Source organism: Cibotium barometz, chromosome 28 (assembly GCF_041138505.1).
Source record: "Cibotium barometz isolate CiBa-2024 chromosome 28, ASM4113850v1, whole genome shotgun sequence".
NCBI classification, from domain to species: Eukaryota; Viridiplantae; Streptophyta; class Polypodiopsida; order Cyatheales; family Cibotiaceae; genus Cibotium; species Cibotium barometz.
In genome coordinates, this window is record NC_141073.1 from 24,102,763 (window position 1) to 24,128,641 (window position 25,879).

At 42.3% G+C, this 25,879-nt stretch overlaps 1 protein-coding gene across 1 annotated transcript; it reads right to left on the reverse strand.

Annotated features, from left to right (window-relative positions):
• Positions 1-22,254: 22,254 nt before the first annotated feature.
• Positions 22,255-24,280, reverse strand: LOC147622670 (F-box/kelch-repeat protein At5g15710-like). The gene has a single exon (XM_086822240.1). It carries the CDS (start codon positions 24,193-24,195, stop codon positions 23,101-23,103), a length of 1,095 nt encoding a protein of 364 aa, XP_086678366.1. The 5' UTR covers positions 24,196-24,280; the 3' UTR covers positions 22,255-23,100.
• Between the last annotated feature and the right edge of the window lie 1,599 nt (positions 24,281-25,879).

A 25,879-nucleotide genomic window follows, 5' to 3' on the forward strand; every position in this document is an offset into this window, starting at 1 on the left:
GAGGTAATGCCCAAATCTATGTCCTAATATAACCCTATGTCTTACCCAAAATTGGTGTTTTAAAAGATTTAAGGATATTCGGTATAATAATACCTTTGAAATACTTTTTCAAGCAGGCTAGATGGTATTCCACTTTGAGTGAGCACACAAATCATCAATAAAACGTTCCAATCACTTCTATAAGTAGTCTTTGAAAGCTGTGCACATAAGCTACTGAGATGTTACGGGGGCATTGGTTAGGTATAATAATACCTTTGAAATACTTTTTCAAGTAGGCTAGATGGTATTCCACTTTGAGTGAGCACACAAATCATCAATAAAACCTTCCAATCACTTCTATAAGTAGTCTTTGAAAGCTGTGCACATAAGCTACTGAGATGTTACGGGGGCATTGGTTAGTCCAAAGGGCATAACTTGATAGGAAAAACATGCCACCCATAGTGGTAAATGCGATCTTATGTTGATCTTTGGGTGTGATAGACATTTGATTATAGCCAAAGAAATTATCCACCAAGAAGCTGTAGGCTTCTTTACTAGTAACTCTTTCTAAAACATGTTTAGTATATATGGCAATGTGGGTAATGATCTTTTCGTATGGTTGCATTGACTTTTTCAAGTCCACACACTCGTATGGTTGCATTGACTTTTTCAAGTCCACACACTCGTAACTTCCCATTTTTCTTCGGCACAATGATAATGGGTAGCATGCTCATTTTCATTAATGAATCCCATAGCAATAAGCTTGTCAATTTCTTCTTGCACAATGGTAGAATATTTGGGATACATTTGATAAGGTCTTTGCTTTATTGGTCTTGATCCTTCCATGATAGAGATTGTGTATTGTACTACCTCAGGCAGTTCTCCCTTTATATTAATTTACTTTTGAGAAAAGTAATCCTTATATTCTGTCAGCAAGTTTATCAACTCCTTTTTCTCATGTTGAGTTAGATCCTTAGTGATGAACACTAAGGATCCTCAGCAAGTCTATTAATTCATTTTTCTCATCCGGAGTTAGATCCTTAGTGATGTGAACACTGGTTTGGGATTCTCCCCAAGTTCAGCTAAGTCTACCTCCTTGAGTACAGCGGGGTCCGTCATATGAGACTCCTTCTTGCCCTTCCTTACAGCATTGGGCTTTAAGGTAAACAACTATTCATTCACCCATTGTGTATGATTTATAATGCTCTAGGATTGGTATTAAGTCCATTATATCATCATCTTTTACCTTGGTCTCTAGGCCAATATCCTCTTAGCTTCTTGTTCCACTTTTGTCAAGGGTTTTTTTCTCTTGCGTGTTTTGATTTGGAAAGTCAAGGCTTAAATTTTTTTGAAGATTGGGTTCTGTCTTGTGTATTACCATAGATAACAATTATTTCAAGTTCTTTGCCCTAATTTTGACAAAAATCCTCATGCACCTTTATAGCTTTGACCTATCTTAGCCCTATGCATCTATCCATTAATAGTGCTTTCACCTTAGTCATTTTCTATGGCGCATATCTTTTGGTAATGATTAGATATCAGAGCTTATTGTTACACATTAGCAATAGTCCCAACCCTTATCATCAAGATAGAAGTCGGAGGAACTCACTTCATTGATTCCAAATCCATGTACTTGGTTCCCTGATAAGAGAATACATTAATTGTTGACAACACATGCATAGTTGTCACTAAAATTTGGAGGAGGAATGCAATGCATACATCATGTCATCCTCCTCACCCTTCTTTGGAGCGATTTCTGGTATACACACTTATACTAGTGTGGTGTGGTCCCAGTGGGTGGTAACTAACTCATTTCCAAAGAGCTTACCCTCCATAGGATGAATCTTCCATGTTTATAAATCCACCTTCAAAACTTGGGCACCTTTTTGTAATAGATTTGGTCTAAGGCCCAATCATGCATCAACCTTGCCTCCCTCGTAAAAGGCAAGACTCCCATGGGTCTCACAGATGTTCCATCAGCCATTTTTACGATAAGATTTGTTCATTCTAAGGTCGATTTTTCCCATTTTTTCTAGAATTTCCTTATAATGATACTCACCCCATCTCTACCATCCAAGATTGAAGTTGCCTAATATTAGCTAATGGTAGCATGTATAATATGAATGGAAGCATTTTTGTTATCATTTTTGTAGTAATGTCCCAATTGATGATATTGACTAGGATCTATAAGAGTTTAGAAGCATTACTCTCTGCCCTTAATTTCTATGAGGTCTCAACCTCAAGTTCATGCCCTCATTTGTCCCATGGTTCTGAAGTTCCTTCTACCCATTCTTTTACATCCCTCCCCATAGGGTAGGATTGAAATAAAGCAAAGATATAATAGGCATTTTCACCTCTAGAGTGACAAGAATGCTGTCAAGCTAGCTACATCATATCGTCCACATGCTATCTCACTTTCCCTAACCAGATGTTCAATTCCATATTTTAGTTTAGGAGAACACACCTTATCCATTATTTCAAACATTCTATTCATGAGGTCATCTCTCGACCCCTCCATGGATCTAAGCTCTTGCTCTTCCTTTGAATTAGCTCTAGAATGTCCAAATCTCTATTTTACCTTATCTCCTCTCAGGAGTATACTATGTTGAGCTTTACTTCCTTAACTTTTGTTCAATTTTCCCTTGGGCTTCTCGAATTAAGCCCTTTGTTGTTTCTAGTATATTCTCCCATGCCCTTTAGGGTTGATGGAATTTCTAAGGCCATTTATTTGGGGGCTCTTTGTATAGGGACACTCTCTTGATTGTATCTTATTTACCATGTTTCTATTGTTCCCTTATCTAGAACCATCCTCGAATAAGGACCATTGACTTACCCTTGCATGTATACCTTTTTTGGTTGCCTTCATGTACATTTTTTAGAGGTAGAAGCCGTTGACTAGTGAACATCCATCTTGTATTCGTTTAATTGGTGGGCATGAGCTCGAGTTAGCAAAAGATTTAGTGGGGCTACAATGCATCTTGTTTGTATACTTATCAAGGAAAGGCTTGTTGTATGATTGGTGGAAGTTTTCTCTTCCCCTCTTCTTGATTTATATGAACACTCCTTAATTAGATGGTCTATTCCACACTTCATACATGTAAACACTGGTGTTGTTAATTCTCGATGGTTGTTGTGGATCTTGTTGACTAAGCAGGAGCAACCATTTTCTGTGGACACTTTGCCACTTGATGAGGTCCTTGACAGACAATGATAACATTGCAAAACGGGGCCCTCTGAGTTGTTGCTTTCATGTCTCTCCCCTTCCATTGGACAGAGGTTTGAAACACGGGCATTGGCATGCATTGCTCCTTGCATAACACAATACACATATCAATTCAATCCCAATTAATATGAAAAATCAAAGAAATTTATCTTTCATGACATAATGCACATATCAATTCAATCCTAATTAATATAAAAAATCAAAGCAATTTATCTTATCTTACCCAAGGCTTAACCTTCTAAAACTCAGGTACACAAATATCAAAATATAGTTCTTTATCCCTTAGCCTAAATTTTATCCTAAGGTCACATCATTAAACTATACTAAGGAAATTTCTAAAGTCAAATAAATTTTCTATTTCTAAGGTCTTGGGCATAAAATATTCCCTACTCAGGAATTAATCCAATCCTCCAATTTAATAGTATCAACAGAATACTCATTTAGATCATCTAATTGATTCTTTGCACGTAGCATTGTGGAAATCTATTGCTCTGGGGGGGTAAAATCCTTAGGTGAAATCTTAAGGTTTCACATGATTATTTTTACAAAGAATACTTTATTCATAATAATTTACTTTTTACTTTATTCATAATAATTCAATTTAGACTAATAAAAAGCTAGAGAAATATACGAAAAACGTTAAAATGAGCTTTAAACGCAAACAATACCTCTTGGCCTAGCTTTGAAGCTTGATGTGATGTAGACGCTATTGAGTTGATAAAGTCTTGCACAACTTCCTAGAATCTCACAAATTTTTTAACTCCCTCCTATAGGTAAGATCTAGCTACCTTGGAAGATTAGAAGTGCTAGAAAGTGACTGTACTTGATTGGGACATGTACCAGGCACTCAAAACTATGAAATGGTCTATTATAATCCCTAGAACAAAATTTTTCAATTTCTCAAGGAGGGGAAGGGGTATTTATACTTGAAAAGGGTGGCTAGGAGTCTCTACATGCACCTAGTCCACTTGAGTTAATGTAAGGCCAATCCATGTAAACCATATAAATTGGGAGCTAAACTCAAGCTTAGAATTACATGCATGAACTTTATCTAGAATGAACTAATAGAAAATGTACGACTCTTGTTTTGCATAAACCACACACCACACACAAAATACCATGGGTAGATTAACCACCACACCTACAAACCCAATTCCACCTTATTTTGGCCAAACCATAGTTTTTAAACTTTAGGTGAATTACGTTTATCCCAATTAATTGAATTAATGTGTATACACACATAGTGGAGCATACCCATTTATATTTTCCAAGGGAAAGCCTTGTATTGTAATTTTTGGTCCTAATATTTTTTAATTAAATATTAGCACTTGGCTTAATGATTTTTATTCTCTTTTCCTAGATGTCACTAGTAGACAAAACTTTTTGGATAGGCAGGCTGCCCTCAAAGGCGCATATGCTTACATAGGGGATGAAGTAAACATCTCCTTAGTTTGTTGGAAATTCTCCTCATGGTTTCCCATCAAAAGAGGTTTTCCACATAAAGATCTATACCTCTATACCACATAAAGAACTATACCTCTCTCGCTCAAAGAAAATGTACCAATTTGCATTTACAGGACTTTTAAAAAGATTAATACTCACAAAATATGCGTCGATCCATTTGTACCAAGCATACCAAGCTTGAGGGGCTTGTTTCAGCTCGCCTTCAGATGTCTATTTAGATCATATCATACCAAGCTTGAGGGTCTTGTTTCATATCATACCAAGCTTGAGGGGCTTGTTTCAGCTCGCCTTCAGATGTCTATTTAGATCATATTATACATTACTAGAGCCACTTCTCATGAGCAACCAAAGCAAGCAATGTGTGGTCAATCTAGCTATGGGGTAAAATTGTGGGGTAAAATGTCTCTTAAAAGTTAAATCCCTTGACCTTTGCAAAGCCCTTCACCATTGGTCATGCTTGTTGCTTTTATAATATACCATCATTTGGCCTTCCAAACCTATTTGGCTCCAATGACCTTGCGTCTCTTTAGCCAATCCTCTAGATCCCAAGTGCAGTTCGTCCTGTGATGGAGTTATACCCATTTTGCATGGCCCCTGTCTAGTTTTGGATGATGATATTGTCATATGAATTTTGTATGGCCACTCTTTAGTTTGGATCTACGTCTTCTTCTTCCTCCCAACTTTCTTGCTCATGCACCTTTATCATCTCATCCACCATCAAGGCCATATTGACAATGTTTGCTTGTGCTCTCTTCTACACCTCTAATCTCTTGGATTGGCAAAGAGGGAGCTTTCTTGTCAAAAAGACCCACTTTGGATATGAATGTATCCTTTCTGCTTCAGTAAGCATGTTCTCTTCATCTTCAGATGCTACCTCATATGGAATAGGTGTGGGCCTCCCCTTTGCCGGAGCCTAACTAGGCTACATCTTTGTTTATGGATAAAGTGGATGGAGCTTCTTCTTCCACATGATGGGGTTGTTCCACTAATACCATAACTAATGGATATGAGGAGTTGTTTGCACATGTGATTGTGCCTCCTTGAGGAACAAACTCAAGTGAGGAAAATAAATCACATTAAAAAGTAATGTGCTTGCTAGCACCACTATCAAAGTACCAGATATGTTGATATGTCATCACTGACATGTATATATCATGGATAGAAGGATCATAACTATAGTGCATAATGAATGCCCAATCATGCCCAAGAGTGGTGCTTGCTCTAGCACTGCTATCAAAGTACCAGATATGTTAATCTATCTCATCACATTGACATGTATATATCATGGGGACAGAAGGATCATAACCATAGTGCATAATGAATGCCCAATCATCCTATGCATAGTTTGTTAACTCCTTGCATTTGGTATTGATGCATTAACCACAACCATGCTGACTCTTTCTTCTTCTCCTTCTCCAGCCTTTTTTTGTATTCATTGATATACTGGCCTAGCTTTTGACAGTAGTTGTATTTGCCTTTCTTCTTAGTCGTATCACATATCTTCTTAGTGTCCTTTCTAGAAGACTGGGCTAGTTCTACTTTCCTCCCTAAGAAAAGGCTTTTTCTTTACCTTTTTGTAGACTGGCAGCAAATACTTGATCTCCCACTTGCATACTAGTTTGATTTTACCGAGATTGCTCTTCTTGTAAAAGCAATGCAACCAAGTCATAAAAAATAAGGGCAGTAGGGTTACCCTTCATTCTCATGAGCCAAAGTGTAGATGCGAAAACCTGGTATGAATTTGGTAGAGATATGAGAATAGTAGACACCAAAGAACTGCCATATAAGCCTCATCAATACAAGATGCCAGGTGCTCCTTGAGATCTTTGATTCTTGTGATGAGGAACTCATCCATTAAATCTCCTTCATTTATATGCTTGGACTCTTACTTCTTACACAAGTAGGTCGCTAGTGCCTCACTTATACGCACCTGGTAAAGCGTAGCAAGTGTGTCCCAACAAGTGTGTCCCAAGCATACTTCAAAATTTTACATGAGATAATGAGAAATAATGCTCCTTTTCAATGAAATTCCCGTAATGCATGTGCTTGTATGCATCCTTACCATCCCACCTGGCTTGTTTCATTATGAGACATAATGCTCCTTTTCACTGAAAGTGCCACTAATGCATGTGCTTGTAAATGCATCCTTACCATCCCACCTGACTTGTTTCATTGTGGGAGGTGCGAAGGCAAATGCCACAATTACATCAAACCTTGTATCACCGTCCAAAAACAGGGCATGCCTTAATGGGTAGTTGGTGAGATAGGTCATGCCTCAATGCCAATAACAACATTCCAAAGCCCTTTGGTAATCAATATACTACAATGGGTAGTTGGTCCCGTCAAGCTTATCCTAGTGAAAATCATCCCAGATACATCATTGAATGCTATTAAGCCTATAAATAACTAATCTCTGATATATAATGCAAATATCCTAACTACATGCATGTACTGTCAACGCCCACTGAGAATGCAATGGCTCTGCAAGTTGCAAAGTGTATGAAAAATTGTAGAGTGTGGAAATGATACTTAGTAGGAATGCAAAAATCGATGATAATGTTGGGGATGTTGTTGAAGATAAGCTCAAATATGTGATGTTGAAGGTGACGAAAAACCTGTTGTCAGCACACCAAATACTGATGTTGTTGTTGTGTAGAAAACCAAAAATCGAGCAAAAATAGTTCAAATTGACACTCTTTGGGATGCCTATGAAAACCTTACAGCATGCAAACGAGCCCCAAAACATGCTCAAAATGATCTGAATGCATAAAAACTTTGTTAACATAGATAACATCACACTATAGAGTATACCTTCTCCACCTAAGAGGATAGCTTAATCTAAGATAATTAAAAGAGCATCCCAAGGAAAAGATGACAACGAGGTGGGAGCCAAGAGAACTTGCTCTGATACCAATTCTTGGAGTGGAGATCAATAAAGCAACACACACATAGATGTAGCAAGTAAGGAGAGATAGATGGAAGCATAACACTCAAAGTAGATTGTTTGAGAATGAGTAAAGTACAAGTGAAATGACATGATAAGGTTGCTTACACACACCCATAAGAGTGCATACATAGACTCAAGGAAAAAAGTACCATGGCCCATTATTACCCTACATCTACACACCACGACCATATAAATGGCTACATCCCCTCTTGGCTACTAGGAGCTATACGAGTCCTTCTTACTAGTCATGTTTTGGGGCTCATCCATTGGGCACTGTAATCCTTTGCCTTTACACAGATTTCTATAATTTCTACAAAGATCTCCAATTCTACTTGAGCACTATTACTTGACTCCTTTGACAACTTTAAAGTACCTTCTCATTTGCCTCCCACTGCATGCATGCTTTTTGCATGTGTTTGGTTAGTCATAGTAGAAGCATTTCACCATCTTCTTTTTTTCATTCTAGAAGAAGAGGGTTACAAGAGTCCTTCCCCTTACCTTTCTTTATGCTAGTACAAAAAGCAGAATCTCCACCATCCCTAATCTTCTGATGCAGCTCATTCTCTATACGCATGCCTCTAATTAGAGTTGGCCTCACATTAATCCTAGTAGTTGTCTTCCTCCATAACTCATAAAAATAAAAAATAAACCTTACTTTGAACTTCCAAAGGGGGTATAGTTGGTTACATCAAAATTCCCATCGCCAAATGATGGTGGTTGAGCCCTTACAATTACATGTATCTCCAAATGTGCTCATGAAGCACCACTTGCTCTGAAGATTTATCTACATCATGAGTTATCATACCATGTAAGAAAATACACCAACTCAAACTTCATCATAAGATAAAGTGCTATGGAGAATAATGTTGAATTAGTGTTGTAAACCAGAGTTACAAATTAATGACATGTTTGTTGCCACCCGTGCACACTGATAAGAAAATGTTATAGTGATCTAGGTAGACTCTAGATTTAGAATGTCATGCACATACAAGCATACAAGGCTCAACAATGCAGTGAAGATAGATCTTAAGCTGTTAACCTCAATATGAAGTAAGGATTGCTAAACTAGTCTATATATAGTATGCAGGGTTAGTCGTATCATAGGATTGCCAAACTAATCTATATATAGTATCTAGAGTTAGTCATATCATAGGTCCTCGGCCTATGTAGGCCACCTTAGGACTAATCCATGTGGACTAAGTCAACAACCGAATTGACCACATCACTTAGAGAGAAACATATTAGACTACGATTAAAGACCTTAGTGAGACACAGCTTCTAGACTTGTCCAAGGTCATCATGGTGCTTGTTCGGGCTGCCCTATAACACAAAGATAAGGTGTCCTAAGAAGATTTCCTTCTAACCAAGAGTGCATGCACTCAGCTTGCACTAATGTGTTAAAAGTCATGGAAATCATGTGCATGTGTAAAGTGATTAGTAGTAATCTTATAATAATCTGGTAATTAAGCTAATCTAAGGTGGGTGATGTTGCCTAAGCATAAACATGATGATTAATTGCTAAACTAATTAAGTAGGAGACTTAAGCACAATTAGGTTACAATTAGGTTACAAGATTGAGCCTTGTAATTAAGCATAAACATGATGATTAATTGCTAAACTAATTAAGTAGGAGACTTAAGCACAATTAGGTTACAAGATTGAGCCTTGTACTCATATCGAGGCTTAAGAACTTGCTTCATATTTCATTGCTTGAAATGCTCCCTTTTTATATAGGTGGGTACAAAATTGGCTTTGCTAGCTCATGTGGGATAATTCAGCTTTGCTCATGTGGCTTCTTGCTAGAATTTGCTCTTGCTTGGCTTACTCAGCTCACTCTCTATCTCTTCATTGTGCTCAGTGGAACCACATTTCTCAACAACCCCCTTGGTGCCATTTTGTTAGGCTACTACAAGGTGGTCAGATGCAAGGTTTACAATTACTTTACGCCCCCTTAATGTAGGTGGTAGGTGGATTGACATTTGGATCTGGACATGGAACATCACCCCCCCTGCTGATGCTTGATTAGCTACTCTCAGGTGGTCATGAATGTTTACATTTTCATCACCTCCGCGAGGTGCTCTTTGGTTACTCATAGGTGGTAAATCATACTTACAAACACATAGATTTTCCTACTCATTTGGTGGCTTACAACATATGAATTAATTTGGTTAGGGTTGTGGTTGGTAGCTCCTTTGTTCCTCAATGCTGCTGCTTGCTTGAAATCTCCTTGCTTTTGCTTGATGAAGATCCCTTGTTGCTTCCTCCATGCTTCCTCCATGCTTCATATCGATGTCGTGCCCTTCTTCGCATTGTTGAATGCTTCTTAGCTCTTGGTCTTTGCTCTTTGGCTTGACTCTTGTCTCTTGGACAACTCCTTTGATGTGGATCTCCTTCTTCTTTCTCCCACTTGATGCTTCTACTTGGTGCTTTGATGCTTCCTTGTTCTTGATTTCCTTATGTGCCTTTGATGTATTTAGTGTGGATGCCATGCTGTGTGTTCTGGTCATTGTGAGGCAGCTCAAGACCACAAGAAGGCCACTATAGCTCGCCGACTCACCACCTTCGGAACACTCACAAGCACAAGGGGCACCACCAGCTTCTCTAGTTGGAAAGAAAATCAGCAACAACAGACCACACCTTTCCTCATATCCTTACTCCTTTACCCTCATCCATTCACCACTATCACACACCACAGGCTCAAATTGGAAAAGCAAGACACCTCTATTGCTTAATCTGCAATTCAATCAGCGGAGTACAGAGGGAAATTTACAATTGTCCAAACACAAATACAGGAAATAGTGATAGAAGCTTGTCGAGCTACAACCTGATCACATTAGCACCTATACTGCCAACACACAAAAAAAAACCAAGGCTCTCTCTCTGGTCAGCATCCACTCTCTGCCTGCAATCGTTGCCCACACAAAACCAGCTACTCTCTCTTCTGAAGGCGCCCACACCAGCTAACCTTCAACTTCAGCAGCTCCCACTCTGTGTGCCGAGACCAGCAGCTTTGCTAACACCAGAGCCTCTCAGCTCGTCAGTTCCTCTCACTCTTCACACTGCAGCTCTCTCTTCCTCTTGTATCCAGCCCAAGCCACATCAACTCAAGGCATCGTCGGCTCTTCATCACGGCTCCCTTCTCACACGGCCCACACCTTCTACTCTCTCCGCAGCGCCCTCTGCATGGCGATTCTCTCTCTACCTGGCGGTCCTTCTACTTGGCAACTCTTCTTGCTTATACGAGGCGACCAAAACTACTAGGCGGCCATACTCTTTCTTCACAGCGCCTCCTTCTCAGCGACCTCTGCACTGCACCCCTTCAGGACCCGGGCTCCTAAACTTGGTGGTCCTTTTACTCTCGCCTCTGGCTGCTGCAACACCTCTGCGCTGTCTCTCCAGCCACCTATCCATGCTCTCCTTCCTCAGCGCGCCTGCACAGCAGCTGTTGGAATTAGGGTTGCAGGAATGCACACACAACTTCAAGAAGATGAGGAAGCTTGAGCACAACACAGTAGTGTATTATGAGTGCCAAAAATGAAAGATAACAAGCCCTAGAAGATAATGGGCGTATATACAATGCACGGGGGAAAAAACCTCCTAGTGAGGGAAAAAGTGCCCCGGCGGTCCTAAGTGTGTTCACACACATCACTACTATAATATGGTAACAAATCCCCCCTGGAGTGATGCGGTGAACAAGAGCTAGCACTCATGTATAGGGAAGTGTCTAGCTATGTGGACGAATCCACAAAAGGGAGTAAGCCCAAAGCTTTGCGAAAAGCTTCGAACTTCTCACGAGGCAGAGCCTTTGTGAAAAGGTCTGCAAGGTTATCCTGTGTTGGCACATAAGCCAAACTGATCTCTCCTGCAGAGAGTCTCTCCCTGACATAATGGTAGTGCACCTCAATGTGCTTCGTACGAGCATGGAACACTGGGTTCCGCGCAACTGCCAATGCGCTCTGACTGTCAGTGAAGATGGTGGTGGCAGATGGCTGCCCAACACCCAAATCAGCCATAAGGCGTCTGAGCCACACACACTCAACCGTAGCTGTGAAAGCTGCCCTGTACTCAGCTTCACAACTAGAAGTGGCCACAGTAGGCTGCTTCTTGCTCAACCATGATATGCATGAGCTTCCAAGCATGAAGCAAAAACCACTCGTGGACACGCGTGTGTCATAACAACTAGCCCAGTCAGAATCTGAAAAAGCATGTAAATCTGGCGGCAATGATCCCCCCTTGGGATAAAACAACCCAAGATGCCAAGTACCACTCAAATAGCGAAAGATACGCTTCACTGCCTGCCAATGCTTAATGCCTGGGCTATGCATAAATCTGCTCACCTGTGAGACTGCAAACTGAATGTCTAGCCTCGTAATGCATACATAAATGAGGCAACCAACAGCTGTCTGATAGAGTGTGACATCAAAGTGATCTCCAGCATCATGAAGACTCAACTTCAAACCTGTCTCCATTGGAGTAGCAATAGGCTTGCAGTCTTCAAGGCCAAATCTCCGCAACAATGTTTCAATATACTTTGTCTGACACAAAGCAATACCTCCATCACACTGCTTAAATTGTATCCCCAAATAATGATGCAAATGCCCCAAATCTGACATCTCAAAAGAGGCATTCAAATCAGCCTTAAAATCAGCAATATGACTCTCATTTGGTCCTGTGAGCAGCATGTCATCGACATAGAGAGCAATGATTAGATGTACACCATCCACACGTTTAACATACAAAGTGCTTTCTGTTGGACTATTCTGAAACCCATGTGCAGTCAAATATGCATGTATTTTTTCATACCAAGCTCGTGGAGCTTGCTTTAAACCATATAAAGCCTTTTTTAACCTGCACACTTTGTTTTCCTGCCCTCTTTGAACAAAACCACGAGGCTGCGATACATACACCTCCTCATGCAAATCTCCATTTAAGAACGCAGTCTTTATGTCCAGCTGATGTACATTCCAACCATTATGAGCTGCTAATGCACAGATGCTACGAACAGTGGTCATACGACATGTGGGAGCAAAAGTCTCATCAAAATCAATGCCCTTCTCTTGAGCATAACCTTTTGCAACAAGCCTAGCCTTATGGCGATCCACTGTGCCATCAGGCTTACGCTTCAATTTGTAAACCCACTTAGTGCCAATGGCCTTCTTGCCAGGGGGCAAGTCACATAAAGACCATGTACCATTCTTCATAATAGCATCGTATTCTGCTTGCATAGCAGCCATCCAATTTTCTGAACTTTGTGCCTCATCAAATGAAACAGGCTCACTTTCATCGCACATACTAGAAACAGCCAATGCATAACAATCTGACGCATAAGAGGCACCATGAGAGCCAGAACGAGTGCGACTAGACAAAGGGGCATCCAACTTGCTGTCACGCAAAGTCTGCACCAGCCATCTAGGCATGTTCCTAGAGCCCTCAATCTCTTGTCTCTCATCCTCAAGTGCATCATGCACATCTGCATCAGATATAGGCTGATCTGTGCCATCATTTAAAACCTGCATAGGCTGAAAAACTGCCTCATGAGGTATTGCACTTGACTGTGCACCACTGAAAAGAGGCAACAATGTATCATAGACATCACGTGAGCTGATATCTGTCTCCTTAGTACATGAAACCAAGGGCTGAACTGCATCTTCCACAAATACAACATCACGGCTAACCAAAATGCGCTTTGTCTGTGGATGATACAAACGATAGCCTTTGCTCTCAGCACTATATCCAACAAAAATACATTTGACAGCTTTGTCATCCAATTTTCTGCGATGTTGCACAGGCACTAATGCATATGCCAGGCAACCAAAAACACGTAAATGGCCAACAGATGGCTTGCGGCCATGCCAAGCCTCATATGGAGTGACAACCTGTAATGCTTTGGTGGGACACCTGTTTAGTACATAAGTGGCACACATGACAGCCTCAAGCCAAAAACCATGTGGTAGACTTTGACTCTTAACCATACATCTTGCCATTTCCATGAGAGACCTGTTTTTTCTCTCAGCCACACCATTTTGCTGTGGTGTATACGGCACTGTACATTGGTGTTTTATCCCACGCTCAGCCAGAAATGCATTAAATTCTGAAGACATATACTCCCCCCCTCGATCTGAACGGAGGGTGCCCATCTTACTTTCTGACACATTTTCAGCCATAACCAAAAACTGTTTGAAGCACAAAAACACTTCGGACTTTGCCTTCAAAGGATATACCCATGCATGCCTGGTAAAATCATCAATGAAAGTCACGAAGTAAAGGTAGTTTCCAAATGATGGAGTTTGCATGGGACCACAAACATCACTGTGAACAAGCTGCAATCTGCGTTCAGCTCTCACTGATCCATCTTTGGGAAAGGAAGCACGCTGCATTTTACCCAATATGCAGCCCTCACAAACATGCTTGACAGGTGCCTCAAGCTTAGGCAAAGAAGACACCATTTCAGATTTCTGCAGGCGCAGCAAACTTGCAAAATTCAGATGACCAAAACGTGCATGCCACAGTTTTGCATTTGAAATAGCCTGCGTATCCATAATAGCACATGCTGAATCCTCTACACATTTGCCATCCATATTGAGCTTATACAGCCCCCGACATAGTGAACCAGATGCTACAATGATGTCACCACAAGAGAGATCATGAACAGTACATCTGTCATCCACAAATTTTACAACCAAACCTGTTTTGGCAAATGCGGAGACTGACAGCAGATTCTTTTTGATCCCTGGCACATACAATGCATCAAAAAGTGTAAAGGTGTTGCCATTTGCAACATTCAGCACAATCTGTCCAACTCCTTTAACGGGATAAGAGGAGTTATTGGCACAAGTGACAGTATTCCCTGTGGGAGCAGACTCAAGGAAAGTGAATAAACTGCGCTGCGAGGTGATATGCTTAGTGGCACCACTGTCAAAGTACCATACATCTGAATCTACTGCAGACATACATGTGTCATGCAAAGATGGGTCATAACTGCACTGCGCATTGAATGCCCATTCTGTATCTAGCACAACATTAGCAGATTCATTGTTAGAAGGAGAGGCATCTGCAACAGCCATACCAGCCTCTTTCTTCTTAGCCTCTTTCGCAGCCAGCTTAGGACACGCTTTGATGACATGATCATTTCCCTTACAGTACTTGCAAAATGTCTTCTGTTTGTCACCCTTCTTCTCATCTTTGTCTTCCTTCTTTGGTTGCGCAGCATTTGCAGATTTTTGCTTACTAGAAGAAAAGCCAGCTTTACCTTTCCCGCTTCTCTGACTAGCACCGAAAGCTTGATCTGCGACACGCATAATATTCCTGTTTTGCCTTGACTGGTCTTCTTGCAGCAAAACAGAAACTAACTCCTCAAATGATAAGGCATTGGGATTGCCTTTCATCATCAAGCGAAGAGTGGAAGCAAAACCCTGATAAGAATCTGGTAGACCATTCAAAACAGTCTGCACAAGTGAACTGTCTGACAGGATTTCATCTGCAGAAATGAGCTGCTCTTTGAAATCCTTGATCTTTGTCAAAAAGCTATCCATAGAATCACCTTCGTTCATATGCTCACTCTCCAACTGTTTTCGGAGGTAAGCAACACGAGCCTCATTTCTTGCCTGATACAATGTGGCAAGTACATCCCAAGCATCCTTAGAAGTCCTGCAGGAGCGAATATGTGGGATAATGGTACGTTTGACAGACAGCGCAATCAAGGCATGAGCCTGCGCATCTCTACCATCCCAACGAATCTGCTCTGCTGAAAGTGGTGGTTCTCGAACAGCTGCTACAGCACTTGTGCCTGCACCATCATCAACAGTACCTGTTTCTGATGTGTTTGCAGCATTCCCAGCCACAATAGGACGTGCATCAATACCCTGCACAATGTTCCATAACCCCTTTGCTACCAATACATGTCGCATCATATATGCCCACAATGGATAGTTGGTGCCATCCAACTTATCCTCAGCAGCCAACATGCGGAATACATCATTGTTGTCAGCCATGGCCAATGACTGTACTTCTAGATGTAAATGCTGTCTGTAAGAGGTAAACCTGTATAAAATCGACCTGTGCTATGTAGCACAGCCCAAAACAGACGAATGGGCACCTGTCCTGCAGATTTCAATCTTGACAGAAAATCTGCACAGTAGGACGATATTGCCTGCGCAGTACTTGGAATGCAAAAACGGAGGGCGAAATGACCTCAGATCAAAATTCTGAAACGACCGAGGCCTACGGGCTCTCCCAAAGCATATACTAACCTGCAGACGCTCGTGAAACCTCGTCGCAATCGGAGGAGATGAAGCGGCAGGTGCCGGTGATGCTGCCCGGGAGGAGGAAGCCTGCTCTGATACCAATTGTTGGAATTAGGGTTGCAGGAATGCACACACAACTTCAAGAAGATGAGGAAGCTTGAGCACAACACAGTAGTGTATTATGAGTGCCAAAAATGAAAGATAACAAGCCCTAGAAGATAATGGGCGTATATACAATGCACGGGGGAAAAAACCTCCTAGTGAGGGAAAAAGTGCCCCGGCGGTCCTAAGTGTGTTCACACACATCACTACTATAATATGGTAACAGCAGCAAGGCCGTCGCTCTCCCTTCTTACCCAGCTCTACCCAAGTTTACCCACCAGGCGTCTTTGCTTTTTCACTAGCTAACGTACTCCAGCACCACAAGGCGGCTCCTTATCCTTCACTGCTTCGCCTCCAAGCACCTGCAGCATGGCTGCACACCTTCTTCCAGCCGTCGCCAGCCTCTGCACAGACACCACAGCCGCCTCAGCAACAACTGTCTTCGCGCCTCGCCTCTAGTCTCTACACCCTCCAGGCATCTCCAATACCAGTAGGCTGCCTGCGTCTTCACGTCAGCTGCTGCTGCAGCATCCCCCCAGGCATCGCCTTCCTTCACCTCGGCTTCACCAGCCCCCGTCTCCAATACCTAGGCGGCCAACTATTTTGCTCTCTTCGCTGATCTGGCTGCGCTCCACCAGCCTTTCTCTCCGCCTCCTCTACTGGCTTCTGCACTCTCCAAGCATCTCCCCTTTTTTCCTGCTTTTTCCAAAGAGCGCCCCGGTCTCCTTTTTCTTCATGCCTTTGCGCTTCTCCACCAGCTTCTAGATGGCGAGTTGGCAGCCACAAAGAGCTTCCACTTAGCTCTTTGTTATTGGCCATGTGATATAGTATATTTATTATTTTTTTTAAAGCTCTAAAATGATGGCCACACTAGCAAACAACAAGGCTCCTCCTCTCACACGATGATCCACAACTTTCCAAAACCATATGAGAGCTGCCCACCGCTCATCATCATCAGCATCATCATACCAAACCCGACAATTTCCCAGTCGGTGGCCTGCTTTAGTAACCATCTGCAAACCGCACTGTTACCATAAACTCTAGATCTCCAGCATTCGCTCCCAAAAAAAACACGTGCATAAACCAGCTCACAACAAAACCACTCAGCCTGTACATTTGCCAGGGCATTTAAGGCAAAGTTTTATTGCACACCACGCATCCCATATGTACACGGACTCAAAACATCTTTACAGAAAAATACCTGACATACTTTGCCCAACCCTCAGCCTGCTGAATCATTCATGATCAGCAGTAAAAAGCATTTCAAGACCTAAATCCATATCCAAAAACTGCCCTTTATCTGGAATCACATCTTCAAACACTGCATCCTGCATAATCACCATCAAACGTGCATAATACTTCTTTAGCATGTATCCATTTACCCTGGAAGCATGTAAGGTCCCATCTAAATTTGCCAATTGTAGGTGCCATTTGCAAATCCTTGCATCACCAAGAAGGGTCCTTCCCACTTAATTTGAAACTTCTTATGAAAGGCATTATCCAGCCTGCTATTATAACGTAATACCAAATCATCCTTCATAATTCCTTTGCTTTTAATCTTCTTGTTGAACTTCTCCAACGTCCTTGCCTGCATATCTTCATAATGCTTCAAAGCATCATCCCTATTCAGCTGTGCTTCTTGTAAATATAACAGCCGCTCTTTAAGGGCATCTTTAGGCTCTTCCAAAAGCTTTTCCAACATTTTAACAGCTGGTATCTCCACCTCAATAGGCAATAAGGCTTCCTTCCCATAAACAAGATGAAATGGAGTGAAACCCGTACTAGTCTTAATTGCTGTCCTGTATGCCCACAAGGCAGCAGGCAACTCCAGATCCCAATTCTTGCCTTGTTGCTCTGTCACCTTAGATAAAATCTTGATCAATTCACCATTGAACCACTCATTCAGGCCATTACACTGTGGATAGTAAGGTGTGGTAAAACTGCGACTGATCTTCATCTTTGTACACAAATAATCCATAAGCTCTGCTCTGAAACCTGGACCCTGATCAGAAAGCAATTCTAATGGCACACCAAATTTACAGCAAATATCCTGATATACAAACTTTGTTACCTCCTTAGCAGTAATTTGTTTCACTGCCTTTGCTTCTGCCCATCTAGAAAGGTAATCAACTACAGTCAAGATGTAGCACGTCCCTCGGCTAGTAATAGGCAATGGTCCAACAGCATCAATTCCCCATTTTTCAAAAACATCATAAGCAAGAATTGTCTTCCTCATTTTAGGCTTTAATATCCGTCTACTGTGAGCTTGGCATTGTTTGCATGACCTGCACCAATGATTAACATCCTTATGTACACTTGGCCATACATAACCTTCCTGCAATACCTTATGCAAGGTAATCTTTGAGGCGAAATGTCCACCGCATGCTCCTTCATGGTTTTCCTTAAGAATTTTGTAGATTTCTTCCTTCCATGGTACCCGTCGCATTATCAAATCAATTACTTTCAAATACAAAGCATCATCAACCATCACATACCTTGCAGCTTTCCTGATGAAACCATATTTTTTTGATTTTTCAATACCATTAGGAATCATTCCTATCAACAAAAACTCCTCAACTTCCTGTAAATTCTCCCTGCCCACAATAAAATGGTGCATGAGCTTTAAGAACAAAAACTTCACCAATCATTCCCTGGGCTGCTTCATGAGCCTCCTCATTATGGCCTCGATGCACATGCTTGAGACTCCAAGCTTCAAATTCCTTCAACAGACCTTTAATCTTGAAACACATTTCCTTGAGTAACATATTCTTTGACTTCCAAACTCCCAATACCTGTTTTACCACGAGCAATGCATCTCCTCGAGAATGCGAATCCTGTGTACACCATGCTTCAAACATATTTGCAATTCAACTTCCAAAGTCAGATACTCTGCTTCATTGTTGCTATGTGCATCCACAACACCCTTCTTAAAAACAAGGCAACCCTGTGTGGATCATAAAGCACCAAACCTCCTAAGGCTGCAATATGGCTTTTCCTGTAAGAACCATCAAAATATAATAAGTGTGCATTCACCAGCTCAACCGCAATGATGGTCTCCTCTTTTATAAGAAGAGGACTCTCCTTATATGTCAGTAGATCAGCTAAGGTAGCCCGGGTACTCTCTTCCACCAAGAATGAGAAAGTAAATTCCTGCAACTCAATCACCCACTTCATCATAGCCTTAGATAAATTTGTGCCATTTATCAACTGAGGCAAAAAGGTGTAGCTCGTCAAAAACACAAAGGGGCGAGGCAACAAGTAATGGCGGAACCGCCTACATGCATAAAGTACACTTATCCCAGCCCAAGCCACATCAACTCAAGGCATCGTCGGCTCTTCACGGCTCCCTTCTCACACGGCCCACACCTTCTACTCTCTCCGCAGCGCCCTCTGCATGGCGATTCTCTCTCTACCTGGCGGTCCTTCTACTTGGCGACTCTTCTTGCTTACGAGGCGACCAAAACTACTAGGCGGCCATACTCTTTCTTCGCAGCGCCTCCTTCTGAGCGACCTCTGCACTGCACCCCTTCAGGACCCGGGCTCCTAAACTTGGTGGTCCTTTTACTCTCGCCTCTGGCTGCTGCAGCACCTCTGCGCTGTCTCTCCAGCCACCTATCCATGCTCTCCTTCCTCACAGCAAGGCCGTCGCTCTCCCTTCTTACCCAGCTCTACCCAAGCTTACCCGCCAGGCGTCTTCGCTTTTTCACTAGCTAACGTACTCTAGCACCATAAGGCGGCTCCTTATCCTTCACTGCTTCGCCTCCAAGCACCTGCAGCATGGCTGCACACCTTCTTCCAGCCGTCGCCAACCTCTGCACAGTCACCATAGTCGCCTCAGCAACTGTCTTTGCGCCTCGCCTCTAGTCTCTACACCCTCCAGGCGTCTCCAATACCAGTAGGCTGCCTGCGTCTTCACGTCAGCTGCTGCAGCATCCCCCCAGGCATCGCCTTCCTTCACCTCGGCTTCACCAGCCCGTCTCCAATACCTAGGCGGCCAACTATTCTGCTCTCTTCGCTGATCTGGCTGCGCTCGAGCCTTTCTCTCTGCCTCCTCTGCTGGCTTCTGCACTCTCCAAGCATCTCCCCTTTTTTCCTGCTTTTTCCAGAGGGTGCCCCGGTCTCCTTTTTCTTCACGCCTTCGCGCTTCTCCACCAGCTTCCAGATGGCGAGTTGGCAGCCACAAAGAGCTTCCACTTGGCTCTTTGTTATTGGCCATGTGATATGGTATATTTATTATTATTTTTTTAAAGCTCTAAAATGATGGCCACACTAGCAACAACAAGGCTCCTCCTCTCACACGACGATCCACAACTTTCCAAAACCATATGAGAGCTGCCCACCGCTCATCATCATCAGCATCATTATACCAAACTCGACAATTTCCCAGTCGGTGGCCTGCTTTAGTAACCATCTGCACACCGCACTGTTACCATAAAACTCTAGATCTCTAGCATTCGCTCCCAAAAAAAACACGTGCATAAACCAGCTCACAACAAAACCACTCAGCCTGTACATTTGCCAGGGCATTCAAGGCAAAGTTTTATTGCACACCACGCATCCCATATGTACACGGACTCAAAACATCTTTACAGAAAAATACCTGATAGTCATCGCATGCACTTGTGCTTTGAGCATGCTTAGGATACTGTTTAATGCATCTTTTCTTTGCTTTTGATGCTTATGCACATGTGTTTTTCCATGATGAGGTTCCCGAGGATTTAATGCTTCCCTAGATGATACTTTGAAGTGCAAAATACTTGCCATTTAAGAAGGTCTTACTAAATGAGCTTGTGTTTTACTTCACTGTTAGTGTCTAATCTCTTACAAGATTGGTGATGTGCTTTGGATTTTTAATTAAACTAATGTGAGTTAGGATTAGTGATAGAGAAGACTCTAATACCATGTTAAAAGTCATGGATATCATGTGCATGTGCAAAGTGATTAGTACTAATCTTACATGGATCTAGTGATTAAGGTAATCTAAGGTGGATGATGCCTAAGCATAAGCATGATGATTCACTGCTAAACTAAATAAGCAAGAGACTTAAGCATAATTAGGTTACAATATTGAGACTTGTACTCATATAGAGGCTTAAGAGCTTGATTCATATTTCATTGCTTAAAATACCTTCTTTTAATATGGGTGGGTACAACATTGGCTTTGCTAGCTCATGTTGGGGATAATTCAGTTTTGCTCATGTCGCTTCTTGTTGGACTTTGCTCTTGCTCGGCTTACTCAATTTACTCCCTATCTCTTCCTTGTGCTCAATGGCACCACATTTCTCAACATAATGTGCATCCTACTTGGCATGCTGCCAGGTCTACATAAGTGGTCTCCTAACCATCCAACCACATATGGCCAACATCCCAATGTCTAGGGTCTGGCGCGCGCACTTGGGTGCTCAACATAATAACTACTCCTCATATAGGAGGCCGTACAAAATAGAGCAACCCATAGCCCATGTATCACCCACATAGTAATAATGATGAGGGTGGACCATTGATTTCTAACATTGAAGTGCACTTGGTGCTTTAGGAGTCACTTAAGCCAGAAGCTCGAGTGGTCACATGCTCGCAAAAGCTCAAGCATGAGGTACTATATGTAGACTAGGACTAAAAAGATTCTTAGCATGGGTGTAACAAAAATGGCTTCTTTCACCCTCCCTTGATATAAGAACCTCACCTCAATAGAGAGGTTTGAAGCCTTGACTATGTATGATTGGGAATAGGAATAGATAGACGCTTGCCATCGGCAAAGAGTTAACACACGATTGAAGCCAATTTCAACTGTGGCACCGAGAAGAACATATGACTCAATGGAAGCGATTAGATGAGGAGCGGTATCACTGGGATCAAGAGCTATTAAGATTCCTAAAGGTGTTGGAGAACATGATGGCAATCATGAAGGACAAAGAGATACCATAGACATGTCAAGGACAATGTTAGATCCACAAATCAACGTCAACCAAGTGGTGCACACTAATGGACAAGGTCCAACACATTTCCAAAGTGGTGGCAACACTAAGGCAAGTATTACACAACTTTTGTAATGATAGAAGAATTTCTCATGTCTGAAAGAAACAATCTGGGAATTATGCTCTTCTGGGTCTTGTAAGATTCAAATGTGCAAAGTGTCTTATCATGGAGCTAATGGCTAGAACTGGCTAGGAAGTGAAAAACCAAATTAGTTCAATAGAATTGTCTAAATTGCTATAGTAAATGTTTATACAAACTAAATGTATTGTGTGTGTGTGTGTGTGTGGAGAGAGAGAGAGAGAGAGAGAGAGAGAGAGAAAGAAAGAAAGAAAGCTATATTAATGTCTCCAGAAGGCCAAGATGACCTATGAGACAAAATACAATAACATATACCATGCAGGTCAATCAATCTGAGACATGCACCATGAACTCATACTCGATGTACATTTAAAATCAGTAACTAAGAGGTTGAAATTAATGATGTGGAGCATTTAATTGCCTAGGGTATAGCATTTGAGCAAAGCATTGATATCCTAGTAATCCCAGCCATGTAAGATATGTGCTTCCGTCGAGCATTGTCCTGTGATAAGTGCAGTGAAGTTTGAACCCTAACATGATCAGCATTGTTCTTTGATGTGCTAACATGTCGAGCATTATTCTATCATATATTTGTAAAACCCTAACATGTCGAGGCCTGTTATTTGTTGTTGAAATAAACCCCTGCATGTACACCATTGCCATGTGATGTGGGAGAAAACCCTAGCCTATAAGGAAGCACATTACCCCAGTTGTAAGCGCTTACCGGGCAGTAAGGGAGCCATGATGCTGTATGAGTGCTAAGGTCGTAGACAATGCCCTTCCTTGCCCATACTAGCATAACACAGAGCAAGGGACCATGCCCTGCAATTATTTGTACGAGTGCTAAGGTCGTAGACAATGCCCTTGCCCATACTAGCATAACACAGAGCAAGGGACCATGCCCTGCAATTATTTGTATGAGTGCTAAGGTCGTAGACAATGCCCTTCCTTGCCCATACTAGCATAACACAGAGCAAGGGACCATGCCCTGCAATTATTTGTTGTCGAAATAAACCCCTGCATGTACACCATTGCCATGTGATGTGCCCATACTAGCATAACACAGAGCAAGGGGCCATGCCCTGCAATTATTTGTTGTCGAAATAAACCCCTGGATTTACACCATTGCCATGTGATGTGCGAGAAAACCCTAGCCTATAGGGAAGCACATTGCCCCAGTTGTAAGCGCTTACCGGACAGTAAGGGAGCCATGATGCTGTATGAGTGCGAAGGTCATAGATGATGCCTTTCCTTGCCCATACTAGCATAACACAGAGCAAGGGGCCATGCCCTGCAACATCTTTCTCTCCGCAGAAATGCTCAACATTGAAAACTTGGGGTGCAATGCGGGTGAAAATTAGCCATGCGGATTCATCTGCAGCAAGCTTCCATATGGTCACTGTGTTGGACAGCTCCCCGGCCATAAAAAGGCTGCCCTCCCATGCCCATAGTGTGTACGGCCAGCAGTCCTGCGGCCACCATAAATGTGAGGAAGCACCCAGTATGCTCCAGCTCTCATCGTCATCTCTGAACACCAGCACATGCTTTCGGAGGCTTCTTCTCGACAGCCAATAGATTCTGCCGCCGGTGCTGACCGGATTCGCGTACTCAGCCGCAGCGCCACGGACCATGCCTGCCATTCTCCAGCTGTTGAATTTGGAATCATACACCTGGACGGCCAGATCGAGATCCACGTCAAAGATCTTGCTGCGCTCTGCGTCGGCTTTGTGCCCGGCGATGATGATCTTGAAGCTGCTGTTGCAAGGGTTGGGAGTAGGGTTAGGGCAGAGGGCAACGAGAAGGGGTGCATGGCGTTGCATAGCCTGGGGAACGCAAAAATGGGAGCTTGTAAGGGGGTTCCATATGTGTAACAGGGTGACATGGGGTTTGCTGAAGGAAGAAGAAGAGAGACAGATCAGAGAGTTGGCTGTGGCATGGAACGATGCAGGGTGAGAGAGGAGAGGCAGGGGCAGCCATCGAGGGCAAGACGGGTCTGCGTATAGCAGAGTTTGAGAGGAGGAGGGAGACTCAATTGCAAAACCTAATGCACAGGGGGATGTGGGTAGGTCTGAGCTTGCATGCCTCCATGACCTACACACCAGCTTTGCCCTCACCAGCTCCAGTGGATGCAACTTGCTCAAGATTTGAGCAAGCACATCCTGTGGGAGTTCAATCCACACCATCGAAGCGTTCACATAACCTTTTGAGGCAAACTCACCTATAACAAGAGAAAATGAAGACTGAAGGGCCACGGATCCCGGGCTGCCGTCCTCCCTACAATGTTGCGCGTCCATGTAACCGGAGTTGGGTGTGTGGGTAGTGTATAGCAAAAAGAGTTGTGTTTCCGGCTTGATCTCATGGGGATGGCTATTGCATGTGGTAGAGGAGGCAACTCTTGAAACTTAATGAGCTCACTCTCATCTTTGGAAACTTAATGATCATGTCATCATTATTGTGTCGCTTGGCGTGCTAAAAGCAGGTATAGTCCAAATGCATGATGATAGGCATGTTATGGTCATTTGTGAGAAGCCAGTGGGTAGGTCCTTCCCAATGGAGAAATAGACATTACCTTTTGTTCTTAATTTGTTAACCCTCGTTTTTAAAGATTAACCTTACACATCAATGGTGAACTTTGAACTTCAATTTGGCTTTTACTTAATTTGTACACTTTTTTGAACTTTTTTCTGAGCATAACTTTTGAGTAAATGTATATTTGAAGCATGACTTTTGAGTAGATGAAGCATGCTCATCTCTAACCCCGGCTCGAAAAATAAAAACAAAAAATGAATATTTGAACATTTTTTTGAGCTTGATAGTTTTTTATTTATTGCTCAAGTTGTGACACGGCTCTGGTTGTGACATCTAGCTCGACTCTAGTTGTGCCAATTGGACCAATCTGGCAAGTGAGATCTAGCTCGACTCTAGTTGTGCCAATTGGACAAATCTGGCAACTTGCAAGTGAGATACCTTAGTTTTGAATTTTTTTGTTAATATGAGGAAATGTACTTGTAATTATAAATGTGCACATACTATTATTTCAGTACTTGGTTGATCATTCAATTGCTCTACATATGGCTACCCTCCATTAAACAAAGGTAGGAGCGAATCAAACATGTCCTGTGAGCTTACATTCTCCTGTTTTTTGCTTGGAAGCATAGGCTGAACTAAGTTTTTGACAAAAACATCTCTACTTACTAAAATCCGCTTTGACCAGATGGCAGAGATAACCCTTGCTTTATATCCCACAAATATGCATTTAACTGCCTTAACATCAATTTTACCTGCGTTGTTGCTCAGGCACAAGAGCATAAGCAAGACAACCAAAAACACGCAAATGAGCCACAAAAGGCTTCCTGCCATGCCAAGCTTCATAAGGAGTTTTAGACTGCAAGGCCTTGGTAAGGCATTTGTTCAACACCTAGTTGCCTCTAACCAAAAACCATGAGGTAAATCTTGGGCTTTCACCATACATTATGCCATCTCCATGAGAGACCTGTTCTTCCTCTCAGCCACACCATTTTGTTGTGGTGTGTATGGCACTGTGCATTGATGCCTTATGCCTTTTCCAGCCATATATGCATGAATTTCCTTGGACATGTACTCCCCCCCCCCACGATATGAACAAAGGGTGCCAATCACATATATTTTCAGCCACATGGATACAAAGTGCCTAAAGCACATAAAAACCTCTAACTTCTGCTTTAATGGATACACCTAGCTATATCTGGAGTAATCATCAATAAAAGTGACAAAGTAGAGATATCCCCCAATAGATGGTGTCCTCATAGGACCACATACATCACTATGTATAAGCTGTAATTTCTTAACAACTCTCACAGATCCATCCTTTTGGAAATGATGCCCGAT